The sequence below is a fragment of the Erinaceus europaeus genome, chromosome 2 (genome assembly GCF_950295315.1).
Source record: "Erinaceus europaeus chromosome 2, mEriEur2.1, whole genome shotgun sequence".
Classification (NCBI taxonomy): Eukaryota; Metazoa; Chordata; class Mammalia; order Eulipotyphla; family Erinaceidae; genus Erinaceus; species Erinaceus europaeus.
In genome coordinates, this window is record NC_080163.1 from 118096939 (window position 1) to 118124760 (window position 27822).

Consider the following 27822-nt stretch of genomic DNA (forward strand, 5'->3'; position numbering starts at 1 on the left):
GCCAGCTTCATTCATTTCCTACTTCCCTTCCAAATCTCTACTTATCTAGGGGTAATTTTGATTTCTTTTACTAAACAGGTGTTGCTGGTGTACATTGGAGAGGGAGGACTGAAAAGCAAAAGCTGCTGGAATTTGTGGAGAAGGAAGTAGGAATTGAGCATGAGAGCAAGGGGATTTCATAATTCGGGAGGGAATTTGCATATCTGGATTTGGTCCTAGAGGTGTAGCACAAGTCCCAGGTGTGTCTGGCAGCCCCTCTTGTCAATAAGGTCACAGCTATAGGCACAACTTCATGGCTTCCTTCACTCCCACGTGGGGTGGCATATGCTACTGTGCTAGCCCCATGCTTCTGTGCCCATGTGGAACGTTCTGGAAGGTGAGCCCTGAGGCCTGCCTCCCCCACCCTCATTACACTTACTGCTTGCAGCTTGTCCAGGTTATCCTGCAGTACCTTCTCTGTGTGTCTGTAGGCCTGGGCCACCAGCAGTCTTGCCTCCTGTGACAATGAACAAGCTATATGTTTATAACAGAGCACCTGAAATAATTGCAGGTTTGGGAGTACTGTCAGCTCCTGATACCACTATCTCACAGGAACCCTTTCCCTTAGACCCCTTAGTCCCTGTAGCCGTAAGATATGTAGACTCACATGGTCCATCATCTGCTGCAGACCCTGGCTGAAGGGGCGCCGCCCAATGCCTGGGCTGCCCTCCTGGGCATCGGGGAATGAGATGGGCCCCACACTTGACACCATTCCAAACTGTCTCACCATGGAATAGGCTATGCGTGTGACCTTTCTCAGGTCATCCTGTGCTCCTGGAACATGGGATCAAGAAAAGAGGCTTCTTGTTGGGTGGTGCTGGTTCAGGTGATCCAAGGGTCCCCGCCGGTGCATGCCTGGGGCTGATGAGTGGACACAAAGCACCCAGCCCCACAGTGCAATGCCCGACTTTGAGCTTCCCACCCACCTGGTCCCTGGACATCACTGCAGAGTGGGCAAGGTCACTCTTGTACCTGGTTCCAGCTTTCTAAGTGACTCTGATATCTCTGAAAGATGCTCTTTTGTTTAGTAAACAATCACTGGGGGTACACAGTCTCTGCTAAATTTCCACTGGCAAACCTGTCTGCCGTAACCCCACTACCACTTGGAATAAAATGGGTGGCTCTTCTACCTCCACATCTCAGTAAAACAACAGCTTGGAGACAGGGGTGCAGCTGGAATTCTGTGCAGCCATTACCAACAACTAACAACTGCTGACATCTGTAGTCACAGGCATCTAAGCTTCTGTAATGGTTATTTTGAAAGGCTTGCTTAGTTCCAAATTTCCTGTGGCCTCAGCTCATCTTTACAACACTCTGAGTGAATTCAGAACCTCTGCCTCCCACATTCAAATCCCTCTGCTAATAGGACATTAGATATGAAGCTCCAGGTCCTAGGGAGGGCTCCTCACCGGAAGTGACCCTGTTGAAGGAGATGGCCTCTGAGGCACGGCCACCCAGGGCCATGCACATCCGCTCAAACAGCTGTTCTCTGGTGAAGAGGTACTGCTCTTTCGGCAGCATCTGGGAGAAGCCAAGTGCAGCATTGGTGCGCGGTGCAATGGAGACCTGCAGGAAGTTTTCCCTGGTTAGCAGGATATAGGCTTGAAGATGAGGTGGCTGTTAATGGACAGTCTCCTGCCCAAGGATTTTGGAGCAGCTACACACATCTATCCTCTTCCCATTTTACAAGGGAATTCTATTATCAAAGGAGCCATGTGAAAGAATGACAGTGCAAGAGACCAGGTATTAGCTTATCAGTGGAGTGTACATGTTACCATGTACAAGAAATCAGGTTTAGGGAGTTGGGTGCAGCGGGTTAAGTGCACATGGCGCAAAGCACAAGGACCAGTGTAAGGATCTCGGTTCGAGCCCCCCCCATCTCCCCACCTGCAGGGGAGTCGCTTCATAAGCGGTGAAGCAGGTCTGCAGGTGTCTGTCTTTCTCTTCCTCTTCTGTCTTCCCCTCCTCTCTCCATTTCTCTCTGTCCTATCTAACAACAACAACAATAATAACTACAACAACAATGAAACACAACAAGGGCAACAAAAGGGAAAATAAATTTAAAAAAATAATTAAATCAGGTTTAAAGTCCCTGGTCCACCCCTGAGGGGGTGGGTGAATAGGGTGGGAGGTGTACTTCACAAGCAGTGAAGCAGTGCTACAGTTGTCTCTTTTTCTCTTCCTCCCTCCCCTTTTTCCGTCTCTATCAAATAAAAAATAGAGGGCAACAAAAGAGAAAGAAGAAAAATATGGTCACCAGGAGCAGTGGAATTGTTATGATGCTACCACGCCCCAGAGATAACCCTGGTCTGTCTGTCTGCTGTCTCTCTCTCTCCTGGTCAATCTTGCTGTTCACAACCACCTAGACTAGCACCAGAGACCCCCTAATCTGTTGTCACTCACCTTCATCACAGCCTCTGTGTGTTCCAGCAGCCAGCCAACCAGTGCATGGCCTGACTCATGGAATGCAACCACTTTCTGCTCTTCCTTTGAGAGGATCTGGCTCTTCTTGGCGGTCCCTGGAAGAACAAAGCACCTGTGCTCACTGCATCCAGTACAACTGGATATAGATTCCCCAACAAGTAACCACCCTTCAGAGCCTCAGCTCAGTCCCCCCCACCCCCAGCTCTTAAATCTGTGCTCACTTTTCCCCTTATCCCTGAAGGGTTCTGCACCTCTACAGCTCTCTGATCCTTTTCCCTTTACCCAACCTTCTGTTGGAAACCTCAAGGGCCTCAGTCCCACATACCAGCAATGACACGCTCCACAGCATATTCAAAGTTTGACGTGTGGACAGACATGTGTCCCTCCCGTGCAGCATGCAGGGCGGCCTCATTACAGATATTAGCAATGTCGGCACCTGTCACAGGGTAAAGGTTCTTGAGGAGGAAGGGCTTGCAGAATAAGTGAGGGTAGCACTGGGACAGAATCTCAGATTGAAAGTTGATTTTGGGAGCCAGGCAGTGGCACCGTGGGTTAAGCACAAATGGCGCAAAGCATAAGGATCCTGGTTCGAGCCTCTGGCTCACCACCTGTAGGAGGTTTGCTTCACAGGCAGTGAAGCAGGTCTGCAGGTGTCTATCTTTCTCTCCCCCTCTGCCTTCCCCTCCTCTCTCCATTTCTCTCTGTCCTATCCAACAACAACAACAGCAATAAACAACAAGGGCAACAAAAGGGAAAAAATTTTTTTTTAAAAAGTTGATTTCATATGATCCACAGAACCCAGGAAAAAAATTCAAGCCACTCTAACCCCCACCCCATCTCTTTGATCATTAACATGACTGGAAGCAGTGCTTCCTTGTGCTTCTGTGCTCATACTACCAAATGTTCCATAGATGCCCAGATGGATATGAAATTAAAGGATCTATAGAAACCAAGATATTCTTGTTAAGGACATTAAAATTAAAAAATCAAAAATGAAGTGAACAGGGGTTGGGCAGTAGTGCACTGGGTTAAGTGCATATGGTGCGAAGTGCAAGGACCCGTGCAAGGATTCCGGTTCAAGCCCCCGGCTCCCCACCTGCCAGGGGGTTGCCTCACAAGCACTGATGCAGGTCTGCAGGTGTCTATCTTTCTCTCCCCCACTCTGTCTTCCTCTCCTCTCTTGATTTCTCTCTGTCCTATCCAACAGCAACAGCAATCAGAACAATAACAAGGGCAACAAAATGGAAAAATGGCCACCAGGAGCGGTAGATTTGTAGTGCAGGCACGGAGCCCCAGCAAAAATCTTGGAAGACAAAAAAAAAAAAAAAAAAAACAACCAGAACAAATAAAATACAAAAAAAAAAAAAGTGATCCAGTAGCTGGCAAAGTGGCTAGAGTATTGGACTTGAAAGCATGAAGTCCTAAGTTTGATCCCTAGCACCATATCTATCATGAGTATTATTTTTCTTTTTCATGTTAATAAAGATTTTTTCTTGGAAAATCAAAAATGAAGAAATATTATTTACCACTACTTTTTATTTACCAGAGCACTGCTCAGCTCTGGCTTATGATGGTGTTGGGGATTAAACCTGGGACCTTGCAGCCTCAGGCATGACACTATGGTGCACTACTGCTACATTATTGCCCTGGTTATGGATTTTTTTTTTTTTTTGCCTCCACGCACGGTTATTACTGGGACTTGGTGCTGACATTATTAATCCACTGCTCTTGGTGGCCATTTTTTCCCTTGTATTTGATAGGATAGAGAGAAATTGAGAGAGGAGGGGAGATAGAGAGGGAGAGAGATAGATACCTGCAGACACCTCTCAAAAAGCTTCCCCTCAGCAGGTGGGAAGCAGGGGCTCAAACCCAGGTCCTTGTGTGGATCCTTGCATTTAGTACTATGTGTGCTTAACAGGATGCACCACCACCTGCCCCCCAATTTTTATTTACATTACCCTTTACAATGAAATGCACTAAAAAAATGTCTTAATTTTTGGTGCCTATCTCTGGGGAGTTAGAACTGAGACCCTGAAGGAGGTGACTGCCTGCTTATGAGGACTCTAGTAATCCAGTAACAAGTCTGACTGGGGTGAACTGAAAAACTGGAACAGGCCTTGAGGCAGAGCCATTAGTACTACTGGGAGGACAAGGCAAATTAACTGAGGTCCTACTACTTAGGAGAAAAAACAGATGTGTGCTGGATCCTGCCTGCTGTAAGTCAAGTTTACGCCTTCTCAGGCTAGACTGACCTGGGGAGATGATCTCCCCAAACACCAAAATCCACTCCTTACCACTGAAGCCTGGAGTGAGTTCTGCCAGGTGCTGGGAGTAGAAGCTGCTGGCACGAGTCAGCTTTAGGCTCTTCAGGTGTTGCTCGAAAATTTCCCGTCTTTCCTGTCAGAGACAGAGGGTCCCAATTAACACTGCAGGGGTCACCATCTGCCACCATGCATGACTGGGGAAAGCAACTTTGAGCTACTAGTAGCACTGTATGTGCCAGAGTGAAATTCTGTTGTCTCTTTTCTCCTCTCACATAAATAAATAATAAAGATATATTTATCTATCGATTTATGAGAGAACTAGAGTAGCAATCATGCCTGAGAGTCTACTGTTCCATCCCCTGTGCTACCTCCTGGGCTACTTAAATATTTTCTTTTTTCTTCTTTTTTTCCCCCTCCCAACTCTAATCACTGTATTGATAAAATGCTTTTTTACAGGATTTTTGTTGTCACAAGGGTACATTTCCACTGTTTCCTCAAGAAAGATCCATTTTTTAAAAAAATGAAAAGGGGGAGTCAGGCGATAGCGCAGTGGGTTAAGCGCAGATGGCGCAAAGCTCAAGGACCAGTATAAGGATCCCGGTTCAAGCCCCCGGCTCCCCATCTGTGCAGGGGAGTCGCTTCACAGGCAGTGAAGCAGGTCTGCAGGTGTCTATCTTTCTCTCCCCTTCTCTGTCTTCCCCTCCTCTCTCCATTTCTCTCTGTCCTATCCAACAACAAAGCAACGTCAACAATGGCAATAATAACCACTATGAGGCTGCAACAACTAGGGCAACAAAGGGGGGGAAAAATGGCCTCCAGGAGCGGTGGATTCATGGTGCAGGCACCGAGCCCAGCAATAACCCTGGAGGAAAAAAAAAAAAAAAGTCTTTTCATATCCATGAAAAATGATGAATGAAATAGTGGGGGTTGTATTGTTAAATGGGAATCTGGGGAATGTTATGCATGTAAAAAAAAAAAGAAAAAAGAAATAGAAACGCAAAAAAAAAAAAAAAAAATCTTCTCACCTAAAGGGGGAAGCTTCACCAGTAGTGAGGCAGGGCTGCAGGTGTCTGTCTCTCTCCCTCTCTATCTCTACCCACTCTCAATGCCTCTCTGTCTGTGTCTAGCAATAAATACAAATATTTTAAATAAATAAAAAAATAAGTCAAAAAAAAAAGAAAAGGAAAAGGGTTGTGGATATAGCATAGTAGTTATGCAAAAGATTCTTATGACTGAGGCTCCAAGGTCTCAGGTTCAATCCCTAAAACCAAGAGCTTAAGCAAGAGCTGTATAGTGCTCTTGTTTAAAAGAAAAAAGTGATCCAAGGAGCCTGGGTGGTAGTGCACTGGGTTAAGCTCATTGGATTAAGTGCACATGGTGCAAATTGCAACGACCAGCTGAAGGATCCTGGTTTAAGCCCCCGGCTCCCCACCTGCAGGGGTGGTCGTTTTATAAACAGTGAAGCAGGTCTGCAGGTGTCTTTCTCTCCCCCTCTGTCTTCCCATTCTTTCTGGATTTCTCTCTGTCCTATACAACAACAATGACAGTAATGACAACAACAACAATAATAACTATGATAAACAACAAGGACAACAAAAGGAAAAAAAATAGCCTCCAAGAGCAGTGGATTCATAGTGCAGGTACCGAGCCCCAGCGAAAACACTGGAGGCAAAAAAAAAAAAAAAAAAAAAAGATCCAGGAAGTAGTATAGTACATAAAGCGTAGGGCTCCAAAGCATAAGGTCCTGAGTTTGATCACTGTCACTGCATATGCCAGAATGCTACTTTGGCCTTTCTTTTTATACATCTTTCAATCTACCTATCACTTATGAAATAAATATCTAAATTAAAAATTTAAATGGGGGGAGTCGGGTGGTAGCACAGCAGGTTAAGCATATGTGGTGCGAAGCACAAGGACCAGCATAAGGATCCTGGTTCCAGGCCCCGGCTCTCCCCACCTGCAGGGGATTCGCTTCACAGGCGGTGAAGCAGGTCTGCAGGTGTCTGTCTTTCTCTCCCCTTCTCTGTCTTCCCCTCCCTTCTCCATTTCTCTCTGTCCTATCCAACAACGAAGACAATAATAACTACAATAAAACAACAAGGGCAATAAAAAGGAATAAATAAATAGTTTAAAATAAATATTTTTTTAAATTTTTAAATGGGGGGGGGCCTGGCCAGTAGCACACTGGGTTAAGTGCACACAGTACGAAGCACAGGACTGGTGCAAGGATCCTGGTTCTTATCCTCGGCTCCACATCTGCAGAGGGGTTGCTTCACAAGCAGTGAAACAGGTCTGCAAGTATCTATCTTTCTCTCTCCCTGTCTTCCCCTACTCTCTTAATTTCTCTCTGTCCTACCCAGCAATAACAACAACAAAACTGGAAAAACAATAATAACAAACAAAACTGGCCACCAGGAGCAATGGATTTGTGGTGTAGGTACCAAGCCCTAGCAATAACCCTGGAGGCAAGAAGAGGAGAGGAGAGGGAAAGAAAGGAGAGGGGAAGGGAGGAGGGGAGGGAAGGGGAGGGGAGAGAAGAGGCTGGGAAGTCACCATAATGGTCATGCAAAAGGAAATCATGTCCAAGTTTCTGGGGTCCCAGGTTCAACCCAGGTAGCACCATAAGCCAGAGCTGAGCAAGCTTTGGTAAAAACAAACAAACATGCCTCTAGAAGAGGCACAGTAGATAAGATATTGAATTCTCAAGCATGAGGACCTAGTTAGGTCCCTACCATTGAATGTGGCAGAGTGATATTTCTTGATTCCCCTTCTTTCTCACTGGTAAATAAAATAGGGGGGAAAAAGGAAAAAGAATAGGAATTTTTTTTTTTTTTTTTTACCAGAGCACTGCTCAGCTCTGGCTTATAGTGGTGTGGGGGATTGAACCTGGGCCTTAAAAGCTTCAGGCATGAGTGTCCATTTACAAAACCATTATGCTATCTACCCCTGCCCAAAGAGTAGGAAATAACATCCTTAACAGGATTTATTTTGTTTGACTTATGTGACTGCATACTGTGCATTCCATATAGGATTAAAACATTTCCTACAAAATTAGAAAAGAGGAAATGTACCCTGCTTCTTCTTATTCTACTAATTTCTTTATTGGGGGATTAATGGTTTACAGTTGACAGTAAAATACAATAATTTGTACATGTGTAACATTTCTCAGTTTTCCACATAACAATTCAACCCCCACTAGGTCCTCTTCTGCCATCATGTTCCAAGACCTGAATCCTCCCCTCTACCCCAGAGTCTTTTACTTTGGTGCAATACACCAATGCACCCTGCTTCTTAAAGTGGCCCCTGAGTATGCCCTGAGCAACAGATCTGCTCCCTCAATCTACAAGAATGTTAACAACTTACCACCAACTGTTACGTTTATCTTATCTCCTCCACAGGTCCTCCTCTTATTGCCCACTCTCCTTACTGCCCAAGCCAGGGCTACCACTCAGGCTGTCTACCAGTGACATCCAACCAGAGATGGAGAAAGCTGATGGGGCCAAGAGGTTTCTGGGCTGCTACCCCTTACTCTCAGCTTTCAAGGCAGCTATCCAGTTCAAACCCCCGACTCATGCAGCACCAAGACTCAAGCTGACCTGCAGTGTGGGGAGGTCGATGAATACATGCCGGTCCAGACGGCCTGGTCTCAGCAAAGCATTGTCCAAAATGTCGGCTCTGTTGGTGGAGGCCAGGACAATGACATGATCAGTGGTGCCCATTCCTGGAGGGACAAATAGTGGCAATAGAATGAAGTGGCCCCCAGGGAAGAATTAGGGAGAGGGAAAGAAGAACATTTTCCTGCATGGTCATGCCATGGTGGCATAGATCCTAGTCCTACCACCAGGTCAGTGAGCAAAGGACAGCAGGATAGTCCACACTGTATCCTACTCCCGTGGACATAGCTCTAGAACCCCAGAGAATGAGATCAGACATCCATGTCCTATGCTCTACACTCTAGAGTGGGACAAACCATCAAATTCACAGCAAGATTCTCTAGTAAAACTGGGCAAGCTTTTTTTTATTTCTTATTTTTATTTATTTATTTTCCCTTTTGTTGCCCTTGTTATTTTTTATTGTTGCTGTAGTTATTGTTGTTGAGAAATGGAGAGAGATGGGGAAGACAGAGAAGAGGAAAGAGAGACACCTGCAGACCTGCTTAACCACCTGTGAAGCAACTCCCCTGCAGGTGGGGAGCTGGGGAGCTGGGACCGGGATCTTTATGCCGGTCCTTGGGCTCTGCACCACGTGCACCCGCTGCACTACCGCCCGACTCCCAAGTTTTTTTGTTTTAAAATAAACATTTTATTTTTTCTTAGCGAAAGATAGACAGGAAAATCACAGTACTGCTCAACTCAGGCTTATAGTGGTGCTGGAGAGTGAACCTGAGATCACTGGTCCCTCAAACATTAGAGTCTTTTGCATGGCAATTATAACTGTCTCACCTTGATGAAAGGCAATGGAAGTGAGCTGGAAGACAGTACTTTGGAAGCACAATGGACTTTCATGTCTGAGGCACCCACCAGAGCTCCCAGATTCAATCCCCAGTACCACCATAAACCACAGCAAAGAAATTCTTTGGTTAAAAGGAAGAAGGAACATGAATATGAGGGTGGAAGTGGGAAGGAAAGGAAGAGAAGGGGAAAAAATACATATATATGGGACTGGGTGGTGGCACACTGGGTTAAGTACAGATAGTATGAAGCACAGAGACCAGTGCAAGGATCCCAGTTCGAGCCCCTGGATCCCCACCTGCACAGTGATTTTATTTATTTATTAATGAGAAAGGAGGCGAGAGAACAAACTAGACATCACTCTGGTACATGTGCTGCTGGAGATTGAACTCAGGACCTCATGCTTGAGATTCCAGTGCTTTATCCACTGCACCACTTCCTGAACCACTGCTTTTAAGATATTTTACTTATTTCTATAAGAGCGAGTGAGAAAACAGAATACCACTCAGCTCTGGCATATGCAGTGTCAGGGATTTAACCTGGGGCCTCAGAAACGCAGGTCATGCATTTTACCACTAAGCTACCTCCTGGCCTGAATCAGAGATTTACCTGTGATGGGTGCTGGGCTTTTCCAAGACTCCAGGGACTCTCTTTCACAAAGCTGGAGGGTACTACCCATGAGCAGAAAATGGGTCATCCCTTTCTGTCGGTCCTGAGGGACAAAGGTGACTAGAGAGCATCAGAGCAGCCACTCATAGGTGCCTGTCTCTGTGATGCCAGCAGTCCTGTAGGGCTCTCTTTGCTGACCCAGGAGGCAAGACTTTGCTTCCTGGGAGAGAGTTTCTCACATCTACTGTGGTGTCAGTTCCATCCTCTGTACAGCCATGAATAGAAACTGGCTTTCCTTGGGAGGAACAAAGACCCCTCAGACACAGTAAGGGGTTGCGAATGTGCAGCTGTGTCTCTGTACAAAGAGACTTGTTTGCTGCAGGCCCCACTCCACAAAGGCCTTCAGTGGGGACTGCTGGGCGGAAGCAGTCCTTTCAAGGCAGCACAGAGGTTGGCTCAGAGGAAGAGCGTCTGAGGAAGAGTGTCTGAGAACCACTTCCTGTAGGGCTTGAATCTGCACCCAAAGGCTGCTCTGTCTGAAGCCCAAGCCTGAACACAAGCAGAGAGCTGTGCTGTCATCAAAGCTGAGTGGCAGATAGGAGAATCCAGGGGGCCATCCCCACTTTGGTCTCCTTATCACCTGGAATCCCTTGTCATACACAGACCACAGAATCACAGGTGCCACGCTGAGTGGTTTTCTCGTCTGTATCTGGGAACTATGAACGGGAGAAGGAGAGCTGATGTGAACTCCATAGGTCCTCTCTAAGTCTATGAGGTGCTGCAGACTGGTAATGGCCCCCAGGGATAGTATGGCATCTATCTGGGAATTTAACTTGTTATCTCATGTCAGTCTCTCTCTCTCTCTCTCTCCCTCTCCCTCTCCCTCCCCCTCTTTCATACACATTCACTCACTCAATATTGTAAATTCCATCCACTTTCTACAGAGACACCTGGTATGGCCCAAGAGGTAAGTCACAGTAGAGCTTTGGATTTGTAAGCATGAGGTCCCAAATTTGATAGCTATTACTACATATGACAGAGTGCTAGTCTGGCCTACTTCACCCTTCCTCACCACCACCCCCCACATCTCGTCTCATTAAATATATAAATAGGTAGAGACATCCTGGTGATTCTGAGAACAGGGACTGAGAGGTGTAGTTCATGTTTAATGAAGTACCACATACCTATACCCTGCAGGCCTGGTGTAGGGGGGCTCAAAGACCCTGTGGTCAGAAACTGAAGGGGAAGGGAGTCAGACGTAGCACAGCGGGTTAAGCACACATGGCCCAAAGTGCAAGGACCGGCGTAAGGATCCTGGTTCCAGTCCCCAGCTCCCCACCTGCAGGGGAGTCGCTTCACAGGAGGTAAAGCAGGTCTGCAGGTGTCTATCTTTCTCTCCACCTCTCTGTCTTCCCCTCCTCTCTCCATTTCTCTCTGTCCTATCCAACAACAACAACAGTAACAATAACAATGATAAACAACAAGGGCAACAAAGGGAAAAATAAATAAATATTTTAAAAAAAAAGAAAAACTGAAGGGGGCCGGGTGGTGGTGCACCAGGTTAAGTGCACATAGTAAGAAACTGAAGGGTCTTAAAATGAGGGGTCTTCTAATGTCTTCAGAACCCCAAACCCTCCTCTGGAAGCAGTCACTGGAGCTGGCTGTGTGGATGACACCCAGATGGCATGGAGCTGTTCTGAAGGAAGGTAGGTGGGAGTCTGCTCCAGAGGGCAACTTGTCAGACTGGAGGAATAAGCTGCTGTGAGTGGGGGCCAGAGCCAGGTTTGGCACTGGGACAAATCTTTTTATTTTTTAAGATTTTATTTATTTATTAATAAGAAAGATTGGAGAAGGAGAAAGAACCAGACATCATTCTGCTACATGTGCTGCCGGGGACAGAACTAGGGACTTCCTCTCAGTTTCTGGCTGTCTCCATCCAAACCATAAATATAACAACAACAACAACAACAAAATTACATGACGGGGGCCAGGTGGAAACACACCTGGTTGAGCACATATATTACAATGTGCAAGAACTAGTTTTGAGGCCCTGGTCCCCACCTGTAGGGACAAAGCTTCGTGAATGGGAAAGTAGTTCTGCAGGCGTTTTTCTCTGTCTCCCTCTCTATTTATCCTCTTCCTTCTCAATTTCTGGCTGTATCTATCCAATAAATAAATATAAAGATAATAAAAAAAATTTAATTACATGGAAGCTTATCCAGAAGTCCTTTTCAGGAGTGGCAAATACAGCAACTTTCCCAGTACAGCACATGTCTGCACAAGCCACCAAGGTCTTCCTGTTCAGCCCCAGCTGGGCCACATATCAATCTGAGGCTCAGGAATTAGAAATAGTAATGGGGGGGGGGGGGTAGATGGCATAATGGCTATGAAAAGAGACTGTCATGCCTGAGGCTTCAAAGCCACAGGTTCAATCCCCAGCACCACTAAATGCCAGAGCTGATTAGTGCTCTAGTGTAAAAAAAAAAAAAAAAAAAAAGAAAGAAAGAAAGAGAGAATGAAAGAAAAGAAAAGAAATGGCACTAGTGGCCTGGGAGGTGGCACAATGGATAAAGCATTGGGCTCTCAAGCATGATGTCCTAAGTTCAATACCTATCAGCACATTTATCAGAGTGATGTCTGATTCTCTCTCTCTCCTCCTATCTTTCTCATGAATAAATACATACATACATACATACACACACACACACACACACACACACACACACATATATATATACATATATATATATATATATATATATATTTTTTTTTTTTTTTTTTTTACCAGAGCACTGTTCAGCTCTGGCTTATGGTGGTGCGGGGGATTGAACCTGGGACTTTGGAGCTTCAGGCATGAGAGTCTGTTTGCATAACCATTATGCTATCTACCCTCCGCCCTAAATAAATAAATTCTTTAAAAAAGAAGGGAAGGAAGGAAGGAAGGAAGAAAAGAAAGAGAAATAAATAAATAAATAAATAAATAAATAAATAAATAAATAGCACTGTGGTCCGTGGTCCAGGAGATGGTGCAGTGATAAAGCTTTGGACTCTCAAGCATGAGGTCCCGAGTTCAATCCCCGGCAGCACATGTGCCTGAGTGATGTCTGGTTCTTTCTCTCTCCTCCTACCTTTCTCATAAATAAATAAAATCTTTAAAAAATAAAAATAAAAGAAAGAAATATAACTATCCACTGAGAAAGAAAGAAAGATAACTATCCACTGAGTTCATTGGGTCTAAAAAACATCACCTTCTAGACACCAAGACATGTATCATAGGGAGATGAGAGGTTGTACCTATATGTCAATAACTGTACTGCAAACCACTAGGCCCCAATAAAATGTAAAAAATAAAAATAAAATCATAACACCAGGGGCCAGGTGGTGGCACACTTGGTTGAGCGCATGTATTACAATGCTTAAGGACCCAGGTTCGAGCCCCTGGTCCCCACCTGCAGGGGGAAAGCTTTAAGAGTGGTGAAAGCAGGGCTTCAGGTGTCTCTCTGTCTCTCTCTCCTGCTCTATCACCTCCTTTCCTCTTGATTTCTGGCTGTCTCTATGCATTAAATAAATATTTTTTAAAAAAAGGGGGGAAATATTCAAATTAAAAAGCTTCTTCACGGCAAAAGAAATCACTACCCAAACCAAGAGACCCCTCACAGAATGGGAGAAGATCTTTACATGCCATACATCAGACAAGAGTTTAATAACCAACATATATAAAGAGCTTGCCAGACTCAACAACAAGACAACAAATAGCCCCATCCAAAAATGGGGGGAGGACTTGGACAGAATATTCACCACAGAAGAGATCCAAAAGGCTGAGAAACACATGAAAAAATGCCCCAAGTCTCTGATTGTCAGAGAAATGCAAATCAAGACAACAATGAGATACCACTTCACTCCTGTGAGAATGTCATAGATCAGAAAAGGTAACAGCAGCAAATGCTGGAGAGGGTGTGGGGTCAAAGGAACCCTTCCACACTGCTGGTGGGAATGTCAGTTGGTCCAACCTCTGTGGAGAACAGTCTGGAGAACTCTCAGAAGGCTAGAAATGGACCTACCCTATGATCCTACAATTCCTCTCTTGGGGATATAGCCTAAGGAACCCAACACAACCATCCAAAAAAATCTGTGTACACATATGGTCCTGGCAGCACAATTTGTAATAGCCAAAACCTGGAAGCAACCCAGGTGTCCAACAACAGTGAGTGGCTGAGCAATTTGTGGTGTATATATACACAATGGAATACTACTTAGCTGTAAAAAATGGTGACTTCACCGTTTTCAGCCGATCTTGGATGGACCTTGAAAAATTCATGTTGAGTGAAATAAGTCAGAAACAGAAGGATGAATATGGGATGATCTCACTCTCAGGCAGAAGTTGAAAAACAAGATCAGAAAAGAAAACACAAGTAGAACCTGAAATGTAATTGGCATATCGCACCAAAGTAAAAGTCTCTGGGGTGGGTGGGTGGGGAGAATACAGGTCCATGAAGGATGATAAATGACATAGTGGGGGTTGTATTGTTAAATGGGAAACTGGGGAATGTTATGCATAAAAAACTATTGTATTTACTGTTGAATTTAAAACATTAATTCCCCAATAAAGAAATAAATTTTAAAAAAAAAGGAAAAAATAAAATCATAACATCACCACCACCATCTTACCTGATCCTTATACTGCTAGCATTTTTCTGTTTTACTTTGGCCTTGAATTTTTTTAAACTATAAGCTGAGTCCTTGAGTGAAGCAAGATGATGAACCCACCTGGTTCCTCTCTCTCTTTCTTTGGAGCAGTAGATGAGACACTGGACTCTTTAGCATGAGGTCCCTAGTGTGATTCCCAGCACCTCATGTACCAGAGTGATGCTCTGGTGTCCTCTCTCTCTCATAAATAAATAAATAAATATTAAAAAGATTTTTTTAAAAAAGGAAATTGAACACGAGAGCACACTGGAACAGCAGCACCATGAACCACCTGAGAAACAACCTTCTGAGAGTCAGACATCTTCCCCTGCACAGCCTGTGGCTGGGCATGCAGCACTGACCATCCATTTCCACCAGGAGTTGGTTAAGTGTCTGCTCTTCCTCCGTGTTGGAGAAGCCGGACATGGTGGTGGAGCGCTTCTTGCCCACAGCATCGATCTCATCGATGTACACAATGCAGGGTGCCCGGGCACGGGCTTCCTTAAAAAGACTCCTCACACGGGCAGCACCAAGGCCTGAGGGGCACAAGAGACCCAAAACGGATTGGTCAGTAGAGATGAACTCCACTGTAACTCAGCTAACACTCCACTGACACAGTCCTCAGCCCACAAATGGCCTGGACCCCTGCTGTAGTGGGACGGACATCACCCAGTTCCTGTACCAGCTTCTCCATCTCCAACTCCTCCACCCCTACCTCCTCATCAGTGTGGTCACCTGGGGAGGATGATGAAAAGAAAGTCATTCTGAATAAATGGTCAGGCAAGCCTACCTCCAATGACTTCCACAAACTCTGGGCCAGCCATTGCCAGGAAGGGCACTTGAGCCTCTGTAGCCACAGCCTTGGCTAGCAGTGTCTTCCCACAGCCAGGAGGGCCAAGCAGCAGTGCCCCCTTTGGGACCTTGGCACCAAGTTGGAGAAAGCGCTCTGGGCTCTGGAAGAAGATGAGGATATTCAGCACAGGGAGTCTCTGGGGCTTTTCCAGAGATAACTCACATTAGACCAGCTCAGGGTGCAATCTTAAGGGACTGTCGACCCTTCTGCTAGGGGACAGTCTGATCAGTACAGCCTTCCCACAGGGAGGCTCAACACAGATTAATTCAACACATGCTCACCTTTAGATAGTCCACAAACTCTTTGACTTCCAGCTTGGCTTCATGCATTCCTGCCACATCTTTGAAGCTGACTCCTTTCCCTGTCTTGCCATCCACAATCGTGAAACGAGCCATTTTAAGTTGATTCTGGGCAGAAAATACAAAGAGCAGGGAAGAAGAGCATCTCCCACAGCCCAATGATAGACAGGCAGTTAGGGACACAGAGGTACAGAAGGGGTTATCCAGTATCTTTTGTAGCAATAAAGTTTTCTAATAGAAATTTGTCTTCAAGAAAAACTGCTCCCTCCAGAGAAGCCAGCCAGCTGGTGGCACATCCAGTAGAATGCACGTGTTAGTGTGTAAGGACCCAGGTTCAAGTCCATATTGCTTCATAAGTGGTGAAGGAGAGAGGTAAATCTCTCTTCCCCCCCTCCCATCTCCACCATCCCCTTCCTCTCAATTTCTGTCTCTTTAAAGAAAGGGAAAAGGGGGGGCTGGGCAGTAGTGCACTGGGTTAAGCACACATGGTGCAAAGGATTCCAGTCTGAGCCTCCAGCTCCCCACCTGCAGGAGGGTAGCTTCACAAGTGGTGAAGCAGGTCTGCAAGTGTCTCTCTTTATCTCCTCCTCTCTGTCTTTCCCTCCTCTCTCGATTTCTCTCTGTCCTATCCAACAACAACAACAGCTATAACAACAATAACAACCACAACAAGGGCAACAAAATGGGAAAAATAGCCCCCAGGAGCAGTGAATTCATACTGTTGGCCTGGAGGCAAAAGGAAAGAGAGAGAGAGAAAGAAAGAGAGGAAGAGAAGGAAAGAAAGGAAGGGGAGAGAAGAGAGAAGGAAGAAGAGGAAGAAAAAAAAAAACAAAGAAAAGGAATGGTGGAGGCAGATAGCATAATGGGTATGCAAAGAGACTCCAAAGTTCCAGGTTCAATCCCCTAAACTACCATAGGCCAGAGCTGAGTAGTGCTCTGGTAAAAAAAAAAAAAAAGAAAAGAAACCCACAATGACCCTGGGTCCATGCTCCCAGAGGGATAGAGAATGGGAAAGCTATCAGGGAAGGGGATGGGATATGGAGATTGGGTGGTGGGCATTGTGTGGAGTTGTACCCCTCCTATCCTATGGTTTTGTTAATTTATCCTTTTTTAAATAAAAAAGAAAAGAAAAAAACACCTCCTCCACCCTATGCCCAGGAGATGACACAGTAGATAAAGCATTGGACTCAAAAGCATAAAGTCCTGGGTTTGGTCCCCAGCATCACATATGCCAGAATGATTTTTTTTTTTAAGAGATAAAAAGCACAGAGAATAAAAGGAACTAAAGTACTGAAGCTTCCCTCAATGCAGCGGAGCTAGGCTTGAACCTCAGTGGCACATATGGCTAAGCAGCACACTAGCTAAGGGAGCTCTTCACCAGCCCTTAAATGTATAATCTAAAAGCAAAGCAAAACAAAACACAAACAAACAACACTTCCCCCAAAGAGCTAGGAGATAATTCCCAAAGTAGAGCACATGACTTACCATACTTGGGGGCCAGGTGGAGGCTCACCCAGCAGAGCACACACATTACACAGACCTCCAGTCCCACCTGCAGGGGAAAAGCTTCACAAGTGGTGGAGCGATGCTTCAGGTGTCTCCTTCTCTGTCTCTCTTTCCCTCTCTATCTCTCACCTATCAACTTGAAAGAAAAAAAGACCACTGGAAATGGTGAAGTTGTGTAGGTACTGAGTCCTCCCAATAGCCCTAGTGGCAAAAAATTAAAAAATAAAAAGTTGGGCCGAGAAGGCTGCACAGTGATGATGCCATGTATGCATGAGATGAGGCTCTGGGTCCTCCCCTCCCCCCACCATACAAACTAGGTAACTTAAACAGTCTTTTACATGGTTTTTTTATATTATTATTGAATATATTTTATTTATTGATGAGAAAGACAGGAGGAGAGAGAGAAAGAGAGAAAGAACCTGACATCACTCCCTGTAGGTGGGGAGCCGGGGCTTGAACCAGGATCCTTAAGCCGGTCCTTGCCCTTTGCGCCACATGTGCTTAACCCGCTGCACTACCCCCCCACCCCGACTCCCACATAGACTGTTTTGCTATGTGATTTTTTTCCACTCCTGTGTGATGTCTTTCTCTTATTCCATATAAGTGATATAATACTATTTTCAGGGAGTCTGAGTATAAATGTTCATTGGATGTCCTAGGACAGCGTCAAACTTCAAGCGTGAAATCTGGGATTTGGTCTCCAGCATTACATGTGCTAGACTGATGCTTTGGTGTATTTTCTCTTTCTCTCCCTACCTAATAAATACACAAATAAATATTTTTTAAAAGAGAGAGAGAGAGATGACAACAAAGACGATAAACAACAAGGGCAACAAAAGGGGAAAAATGAATAAATAAAGTTTAAAGAGAGAGAGAGAGGTTGTTCAGTAAATTCCCTGAGAACAGTTGGGAGAGACAGATAATATATATATCAACTTGTGGTCTGGGAGGTGGCACAGTGATAAGGCTTTGGACTCTCAAGCATGAGGTCCCAAGTTCGATCCCCAGCAGCACATGTGCCAGAGTGGTGTCTGGTTCTTTTTCTCTCCTCCTATCTTTCTCATAAATAAATAAAATATTTTTTAAAAATGTATATATCAACACAGGGAATGTATCAACAACAGCCAAACTGAATTTGGGAAGGTAAGTTACTAAATAAACACTCAGGAGACAAGCATACATGGAATTAATCACACTGTATTTAAATGTAATATCACTAAAAATAAATAGCCCCAAATAAGCAAGAACAATCAAATTAGTTGAGTATAATTGGTTCAACTCCATGATGAATCATGGTGCCATTTTAGTGGCAAGTGAGAAAGACTTCAGCCTCAGGCTTAGTAGTAATAGAGGAACCCGTTTTGGGGTTAAGGTGGGGCCAAGAAGTGTTCCTGCAGACTTATTCTGGTCCACTTTCCAGTCCCTTACTAACATAGCTGGTCAGTAAATCTGCTTGACGGGCAGAGAAGTTGGAGCATGACAGCCATCACAATAGGATGTCTTTAAAGTGTATTATGGTTAATTTAAAGGCAGCCTTTAAAAATGTCTCAGAGGGGCCAGGTGGTGGTGCACCTGGTTAAAGGCACATAACAGAGTGCACAAGGAACTGGGTTCAAGCCCCCTAGTCCCTAGCACCAGGGGGAAAGCTTCATAAATAGTGAAGTAGGAGTGCAGATGTTTCTCTGTCTCTTTCCCTCTCTATTCCCTCTCAGTTTCTGTCTCTACCTGATAATAAGTAAATAAAACTGTGGTCCGGGAGGTGGCACACTGGTAAAGCTTTGGACTCTCAAGCATGAGGTCCCGAGTTTGATCTCCGGTAGCACATGTGCCAAAATGATGTCTGGTTCTTTCTCTCTCCTCCTACCTTTCTCATAAATAAATAAAATCTTTTTAAAAAAATAATAAAGTAAGTAAATAAATAAATAAAACTTCAAAATGTCTCAGGATCTTAGCTAGGAAAGGATACAAAAAAGCTGTCATGTCTCTAACACTGAAAAGTACAGAACAAGTGACACATGAATTCCAGGGTCCAGTCAGCCTGCCAGGTGGAGAGAAAGGGGGGAGAGGTGGCTAGTGGTGATGCACTTGGTTGATAGCACACATGTTACAGTGCACAAGGACCCAGGTTCAAACCCCAGTCGCCACCTGTAGAGGAAAAGCTTTGCAAGTGGTGAAGCAGGGCTGCAGATGTCTCTGTTTCTGTCTCCCTCTCTATCTCCTCCTACCCTCTCAATTTCTGGCTCTCTTTAGCCAATAAATAAAGATAACACTTTTTAATTTTGTTAAAAAGAGAGAAAGGGGGAGTTGGGTGGTAGCACAGCGGGTTAAGCACACATGGCATGAAGTGCAAGGACCGACTTAAGGATCCCAGTTCGAGCCCCCAGCTCCCCACCTGTAGGGAAGTTGCTTCACAAGTGGTGAAGAGATGTCTCTCTTTCTCTCGCCCTCTCTGTCTTCCCCTCCTCTATCCATTTCTCTCTGTCCTGTCCAACAACGACGACATCAATACCAACAACAATAATAACTACAACAATAAAATAACAAGGGCAACAAAAAGGAATAAATAAATATCTTTAAAAAAGAGAGAAAGGGGTGGCAGTTTGCAGCCCACTGGACAAGCAAAGAGGAGTGGCAGTGAATATTGGGTACTATATACTTCTAGTTGGCAAGCAGGAAAAAGAAGAGCTATTAGCCAACACTACTGTGGGTTAATGTTCACTGTCCACTCATTCTCAGTTTATGGGAAAGTTTACAAGTTCACATGTGATTTGCACAACTTACAAAAGCACCAAATGCTCCTTCCCTTCCTGTCATGCCAGCCAGACGGAACACGTACCACAGGATGGCCAGGCCTACTGCAGTCATCCCCAGGGCGTAGAGGGCACTGGAGAAACATGGTTACAGGTTCAGTTACAGCCACCAGGGCAGTTGACAGACACAAAGTCACAGTGATTCCCAGCTCCCACACAATGTGAGGACACAGTCTCATAAATTTTCCTGTCTGTTTTTCTCTAATCATCTGTTCTTGTCATAGTTTCTCAGATGGAGCAAGGAACTAGATCTAGTATCAAGTTATAGTGAAAAGCCTGAATGAAAAAAGAAAAGTCAGAATGGCTGACCTGCTAATGAGCTCAAGGCTATATAGACCCTAGATAATGGAAGACCAATAAGAAGAGTTTTGGGGGTGAGGACCGATAACATGGTGGCTACATAAAAGATTTTCACGTCTGAGGCTCTAAAGTTCCAGGTTCCCCTCACAACCATAAGTCAGAGCAGGGCAGTACTCTGAAAACAAAACAAAACAAAGAACAAAACAAAACAAGCCTTCCACATATGTAAACTGTTTTCAAAGGTAGGCTGTGGATTATGTTTTGTTTTTCCATTTTTTGCACTGGGGCTCGGTGCTGGCACTATGAATCCACTGCTCCTGGAGGAGTGGGGATTCAAACTGGGATCTTTGCAGAGGTCCTTGCACTTGTGCTTTGTACTATGTGCACTTAACTCAGTGTGCTACAGCCCAGCCTCCCTATTTTCGTTTGTTTGTTTGTTTTTTTAATCAGACCACTGTTCAGCTCTGGCTTATAGCGGTACAAGAGATTGAATCTGGAACTTTGGAGCCTCAGGCACGGGAGTCTTACTGCATAACCATTATGCCATCTACCCCCACATGGGCTATATTCTATAAGGCAGTGAGTCTAGCAGTAAAAGAGTAAAAGTCCTGACTGCAGCCTGCAACTCTAACAAGTTGAAAAGAAACAGCAGGGGCCAGGCGGTGGTGCACCTGGTTAAGCGTACACATTACAATGCGCAAGGATCTGGGTTCAAGCCCCTGGTCCCCACCTGCAGGGGGAAAGCTTCATGAGTGGTGAAGCAGTTCTGAAAAAGAAAAGAAAAGAAACAGCAAAAACAAGTGAAGGAAGGGACTGAGGCAGCATGGGCGCCACAGCTCCTAGCTTGTAGGTGCATGGTACTCGCCTCCCACAAGGCAGCAAGTTTAGTAGGTCGGTGTGAGATTTTGCTTGTTTCTCACATCACAAAACACTTGTTGAGGGAGTTGGGGTAGATAGCATAACGGTTATGCAAAGACTCTCAAGCTTGAGGCTCCAAATTCCCAGGTTGACTACCCCACACCACCATAAGCAAGAGTTGAGCAGTGCTCTGGTAAAATAAATAGATAAAAATAAAAAAAGAAATAAAGTAGAAAACTGTGGTGTAGTTCAGGTGTCAAACATGAATGACGTACTTTCCAAAGAAGCCTGTGCGCTTATATAAAACTGGGATCCTGTCTGGACCAGCAATATTCAGCTCATCTTCAGCTGCCCGCAGTTTCTCCTCAAATTTGTCGATATTTGCCACCTGCATCCGGTACATCAAGGCCAGTCTCTGAGAACACAGCAGAGATAGTGTGAGGGCCTGCACACAGCTGGTCCCTGAGCTGTCCTCATACACTACCAGAGGGCTTCCACATGTATCTGTCGTCCACCATCCTACACCTGTTTCCAAGTTGAAGAGGTTTCCTTTTCTCAGACATAATTACATTTCAATAGTTATTCTTCCTGTTTTCCACTAGTAGGAACATGTTAAGAAAATGAAGAGGACACTGGCAAGTTAAACCTTCCATGTTAAAGCCTCTGCATTAGACTGGGGATGCTGATCCATCCAGGGATCACCTATTTTGAGCCCCCCCCCCCCCAACAGGAATGCCAGTCTCTCCAGGCACCCACAAAGGGACCAGTTTCACTTACAGGTCGACCAAACACCACGGCTCCAGGATGCAGGTAGACTTCCACCACTTCGCTCTCGGGCACCACCTGGACCCGCTGCACCTCCCCCTTGGCCAACATCTCATGGACGAAGTCATTCCAGGAAATGTTGCCACCACTGGTACTAAGTGCGTTGAGCAGGCTCATGACCATGGCAATGACAATGAGGGTGCGTAGTCGCTCACGGTACATCTGGTCTTCCCTCTCCTTGCGCCGCCGTCCCTCTGCAGGCAGACGCCAGGGAGTCAGTCCTAGGTCCTATCACCACCCTTCAGAGGCCCTTCCTGCACTGGGGGAAGGGTGCTTCTATTCTCATCCTAGAAGCTCTTGGGTCTGCCTACCATGATGGCTGCATTCACACTCTAAGGGGGTTTCCAAGCATGTTAACTGTCCCATTAGTAACTGGCAAATAAGTTTGAAAGCCAAATGTTTGAAATAGATTTTTTTTTTTGAGATTTTATTTATTGATGAGAAAGTAGAAGGAGAGAGAGAAAAAAAACCAGATAGCACTCTGGTATATGTTCTGCTGGGGATTGAACTCCGGACCTCACGCTTGAGAGTCCAATGCTTTATCCACTGTGCCACCTCCCAGACCACTGAAATATGCTTCTTTCTTTCTTTCTTTCTTTCTTTCTTTCTTTCTTTCTTTCTTTCTTTCTTTCTTTCTCTTTCTTTCTTCCTTTTTATTTATTTATAAAAAGAAACATTGACAAAACCATAGGAAAAGAGGGGTACAACTTCGCACAATTCCCACCACCAGACCTCCATATCTCAACCCCTCCCGATAGCTTTCCTATTCTTTAACCCTCTGGGAGTATGGACCCAAGGTCATTATGGGATGCAGAAGGTGCAAGGTCTGGCTTCTGTAATTATTTCCCTGCTGAACATGGGTGTTGACAGGCCGATCCATACTCCCAGCCTGTCTCTCTCTTTCCCTAGTGGGTAAGGACTCTGGAGAAGCAGAACTCCAGGACACATTGGTGGGGTTGTCTGTCCAGGGAAGTCTGGTTGGCTCTTTCTTTCTTTCTTTCTTTCTTTCTTTCTTTCTTTCTTTCTTTCTTTCTTTCTTTCTTTCTTTCTCTTTCTTTCTTTCTTTCTTTCTACCAGAGCACAACTCAACTCTGGCTTATGGCGGTGCGGGGTACTGAACCTGGGACACACAATCAGGTACACCACTGTCTGGCCTCTCTTCCTATTTTCAAAGTGTCTGAAGGGCCCTTTGAAAGGCCCTTTCAATAGGTGTATTTTGATTTAGGGTTGAGCAACTCTTTCTTATTCTTCCTAACTATGTGACCATGACCCCATCTCCTGCAGAAGCTCCCTGCTACCCTAACACCTAGTTTCAGCTTCAGATGTTACTGTGAGAAATAAGTCAAGCTCCTCCTTCTCTAATTTGTCCAGTTGCTCCCAATGGTAACATTTCACAGAACTAAACAACAGAACAAGCAGGATATCAACCCTAACATAGTCCACCACATAATTCAGACTGTCCCTGTATGACACATGTGCTTATATATGTTTGGTTTTGCTAATTTTTTTTCTTGCCTCCAGGGTTATTGCTGGGGCTTGGTGCCTACACCACAAATCCACTGCTCCTGGAGGCTTTTTTTTCCCCTTTGTTGTCCTTTTTTTTTTTAATCGTTGTTGTGGTTACTATTGTTTTTATTAATGTTGTTGTGGTTGTTGGATAGGACAGAGATAAATAGAGAGGAGGGGAGACAGAGAGGGGAGAGAGAGAAAGATAAGATACCTGCAGACCTGCTTCACCACTTGTGAAGCGACCCCCCATACAGGTGGGGAGATGGGGGCTTAGCCGGGATCCTTATGCCAGTCCTTGCGTTTGTACCACGTGCACTTAGCCCACTGCGCTATACCGCCTGACCCAGTTTTGTTAAATTTTAACACTAGTAAACACTGTCATGTGTCCACTAATAGCTAAGACACACAAGAATACCACCACCACAATGTTCCCTCCATTCCAAACCTCTGAAAACCACAAGTCTGTCCTTCATCTGCAACCTTGTCTTTGGAGAATGTTTTACTGGGGCCTGTTTAGATAGCTCACTGGATAAGGCACACACCTTGCCATGTGCTGGCACCAAATGGGAGGTATCTCTCTATATAAAAACAGGCCCACACATGTGAAATCACACATGCAAGAGATCCCAGCTCTGGAAAAAAGAAAAAAGAATGTTCTACAATGGAACTTAAGCAGTGAAGCAGTGACTACTGAGGCATCATTTTGGTTTGTTTTTTTTTTTCCACTGAGGGGTAGATCTGAGGTTGAGACACTAGTCTGATCCGGATACAGAGTCCATCACAACCACACTAGTGGAGTCAAGGGAAATCCAGAACAGATTCACAAGAAGAAAAATCATTGGCTAAGTAAATAATTTCCCTTTTAAGCAAATTTAAAAGGCATGAACTTCATTCCATTTCCTTAGAGCAATAATTCAGTCCAAAACAATGAAAGGAAGGAGGCAGGGAGATGCAGACACTTCAGCCTGTGGCCACCTGGCTGGTGCACAGCTGCAGGCAGGGGAGTGAGGGCAGCAGAGACCCAGGTTCCTTCTACTGACCCATTTGACAATACCAGTTAGTGAGGTTACCATGAAAATTAAACTAGGTGGAAGTTGGGCAGTAGCGCAGCGAGTTAAGTGCATGTAAACCGGTGTAAGGATCCTGGTTCGAGCCCCCAGCTCCCCACCTACAAGGGAGCCGCTTCACAAGGGTGAAGCAGGTCTGCAGTTGTCTGTCTTTCTCTCCCCCTCTCTGTCTTCCCCTCCTCTCTCCATTTCTCTCTGTCCTATCCAACAACAACCACAGCAATAACAACAACAATAATAACTACAACAACAATAAAAACCAACAAGGGCAACAAAGGGAAAATAAATAAATATAAAACATTTTTTAAAAAAGAAAACTAAACTAGGTAAGCAGATACCTGAGTACTCAGCCTGTACAAAAAGAGCCATGAAGAGGAAGAGGCCAAGAATGTTCCTTCAAAAATCAGAATCATCAGGAGCAAGCATATGGAACACAACACATAAGGCAGACTCAAAAGCTGTCCACCACCTTCATCCTTCCAAAGCACTTCCTTCCACCTTGTTTTCATTTAAATAGGTCTCTCCCATAACCTCCTCCCCCTTTTTTTTAAAGGTCCTGAGTTTCTTTTTTTAAGTTAATTATTACTGTATAGAGACAGAGAGTATTTGAGAATGGAAGGGGAGATAGAGGGAGAAATACAGATACATTTGCAACCCTTCTTCACCACTCAAAGCTTTCCCCCTGCAGGTGGGGACCAGGGTCTTGAACTCTGTCCTTGTGCACTGCAATGTGACAAGTTAACTAGGTCTGCCACCACCTGCTCCCTTCTCCTTTTTTAACCATAGTACTGCTCAGCTCTGATTTTGGTGGTGTTGGGGATTGAACCTGGGACTTTGGAACCTCAGGCATCAGTTTCTTTGCATAACTATTAAGCTACCTCCCGCCCCCTTCTTTACTTCTTCCTTCCTTCCTGTTTTTTAAGATTTATTAATTAATGAGAAAGGTAGGAAGAAAGAAAGAAAGAACCAGACATCACTGTGGTACATGGCTGCCAAGGATCAGGGATTGAATTTAGGACCTCATGCTGGATTTTCCAGTGCTTTATCCACTGTGCTACCTCTCAGACCACTCTTTTTTTTTTTAAACCAGAGCAATGCTCAGCTCTAACTGATGGTGGTGTGAGGGATTGAACCTGGGACTTTGGAGCCTCAGGTATGAGAATATCTTTGCATAACCATTACGCTATCTACCCTCCACCCACTTCTTTGCTTCTTTAACCAGAACACTGCTCAATTCTGGCTTATGGTGGTGCTGGGGACTGGACTTGCAACCTTTGGTACCTCATGCATCAAAGTCTGCTGCATAAACTGTTATGCTATTTCTCTAGCTATTTCTCTAGCTATTTTCTCTAGTTCTTTAACCAGAACACTGCTCAATTCTGGCTTATGGTGGTGCTGGGGACTGGACTTGCAACCTTTGGTACCTCATGCATCAAAGTCTGCTGCATAAACTGTTATGCTATTTCTCTAGCCCAGGCCTTTCTCATTTCAAGATAAAATTTTTCTCTTTTGCAGCATGGGAGGTGGTACAGTGGAAAAAGGACTCACCCATAAGCATGAGACCCCAAGTTTGATCCCCAGGATTGCACATGCCAGAGTGATGTTCTGGTTCTCTTCTCCCCTTACTGAGAAAGAGTCTAGTAAACAACAAACAAACAAACAAAAAACTGTCTTTTATTTTCTCCTTATCCTTTTTTAGGTTTTGTCTGTTTGCTGTGTTATTTCTGAGGCTTCACTGCTCTGGAATGACTTTCCCCCTAGATAGAGACAGAAGGGTGAGAGAATGAGGGGAACCACAGCATCACTTCAAATGTGGTAGGGACCAGACTCAAAGCTGGGTCACTCACATGGCAAAGCAGTGTATAAAGTGAGCTACTTTGCTGGTCCTACTTTTGTTATTAACTTAATGACTGAACTCACCCAGAATTGACTTTGGTGTATGAAATGAGAAGCTAATCTTCTCATGCAACTAGGTTATTGCACTAAACCTTTTTTTTTTTTTTTTTACATAATCCACCTTTTCTGTTACTCTGTGAAGTGCCACTTTTGCTCCTAATTCATAGATAAGAGGGCATATGTGAATAGTGTGCCTGTTCTGTCATGCATGTGACCCCGGTTTGAGCCTAGCCCACTAAACTGGAGGAAGCTTTGCTGCTGTGTCATCTAACTTTTTCTGTTTCTCTTTTTCTGTTTTTTTTAAAGGCTTTATTTATTTAGTTAGTAAGTTATTATTAATGAGAGAAGGAGAGAGAAAGAGCATTAGAGTACCACTTTGGCACATGAGACATTGAGGATTGAACCCAGGACCTCATGCTTGCAGGTTCAATGCCTTATCCACTACATTACTTCCCAGGGCAAAATCCTTCATTCTTTCTGTTGTTGTTTTTTACCAGAGCACTGATCAGCTCTGGCTTTTGGTGGTGCAGGGGATTAAACCTGGGACTTTGGAACCTTAGGTAACAGTCTCTTTGCGTAACTATTATGCTATCTACCCTCCGCCCTCTTTCATGTTTTCTAATAATCAAGCCCCTACTTAAGAAAACTAACTTGAAAATTAAAAAAAAAATTATATTTATTCCCTTTGGTTGTCCTTGTTTTTTATTATTGTAGTTATTATTGATGTCGTTGTTGTCGGATAGGACAGAGAGAAATAGAGGCGGGAAAGACAGAGAGGGAGAGAGAAAGATAGACACCTGCAGACCTGCTTCACCGACTGTGAAGCGACTCCCCTACAGATGGGGCAGATGGGGAGCCAGGGACTCAAACCAGGATCCTTATGCCAGTCCTTGCGCTTTGCGCCACTTGTGCTTAACCCACTGCACTACCGCCCGACTCCCGACTTGAAAATTTTTAAAATAAATCATAAATTTTAGTTAGTTTTTCTTTTTTTAAAATTGGGCAGAGGGCAGAAAGAAAGAAAGAAAGACAGAGAAAATACCTGCAGCACCGCTTCACCACTTGTGAAGCTTTCCCTTTGCAGGTGGGGACCAGGGGCTTGAGCCTGGGTCCTTATACACTGCCATATGTGTGCTCAACTAGGTGCGTCGACACCCAGCCCCCAAATAAATCACAATTTTTAGAACATGAAAATAAGCATGTTCAAAAATAAGCAAGTGCAAACCTCAGCTTTAGGTCTGAACACAATGACTTCATGATAAGCTAGCGTTATTATCACTAAAGCCAAGCACAATGGATGAGATGATGAATTTTCACTACTTTTCTTTTAGATGAGGACAGAGAGGCAGAGAGAGTGAAAGAGATCTCAGCACTGAAGCTTTCTTCAGTGCAATGGAGACCAGACTTGAACTTGGGTTGTTCACAT

At 44.7% G+C, this 27822-nt stretch overlaps 1 protein-coding gene across 5 annotated transcripts in view; it reads right to left on the reverse strand.

Moving 5' to 3' along the window:
• Positions 1–27822, reverse strand: part of SPG7 (SPG7 matrix AAA peptidase subunit, paraplegin) — a 42767-nt gene that overhangs the window by 850 nt on the left and 14095 nt on the right. The window contains exons 4-16 of one of the 5 annotated variants that reach the window (XM_007531832.3): positions 21877–22118; positions 21375–21514; positions 19913–20015; positions 15608–15733; positions 15264–15426; positions 14836–15009; positions 8324–8448; positions 4758–4860; positions 2789–2899; positions 2443–2558; positions 1449–1605; positions 647–813; positions 419–496 (exon numbers count right to left, since the gene is read on the reverse strand). In XM_007531832.3, coding sequence (XP_007531894.2) covers positions 419–496; positions 647–813; positions 1449–1605; positions 2443–2558; positions 2789–2899; positions 4758–4860; positions 8324–8448; positions 14836–15009; positions 15264–15426; positions 15608–15733; positions 19913–20015; positions 21375–21514; positions 21877–22118 — 1805 coding nt within the window. Of the gene's footprint in view, positions 1–418; positions 497–646; positions 814–1448; positions 1606–1635; positions 1736–2442; positions 2559–2788; positions 2900–4757; positions 4861–8323; positions 8449–14835; positions 15010–15263; positions 15427–15607; positions 15734–19912; positions 20016–21374; positions 21515–21876; positions 22119–27822 lie in introns of those variants that run through there. The other 4 variants (XM_060184991.1, XM_016191887.2, XM_060184992.1 and 1 more) reach the window with 4 other exon arrangements.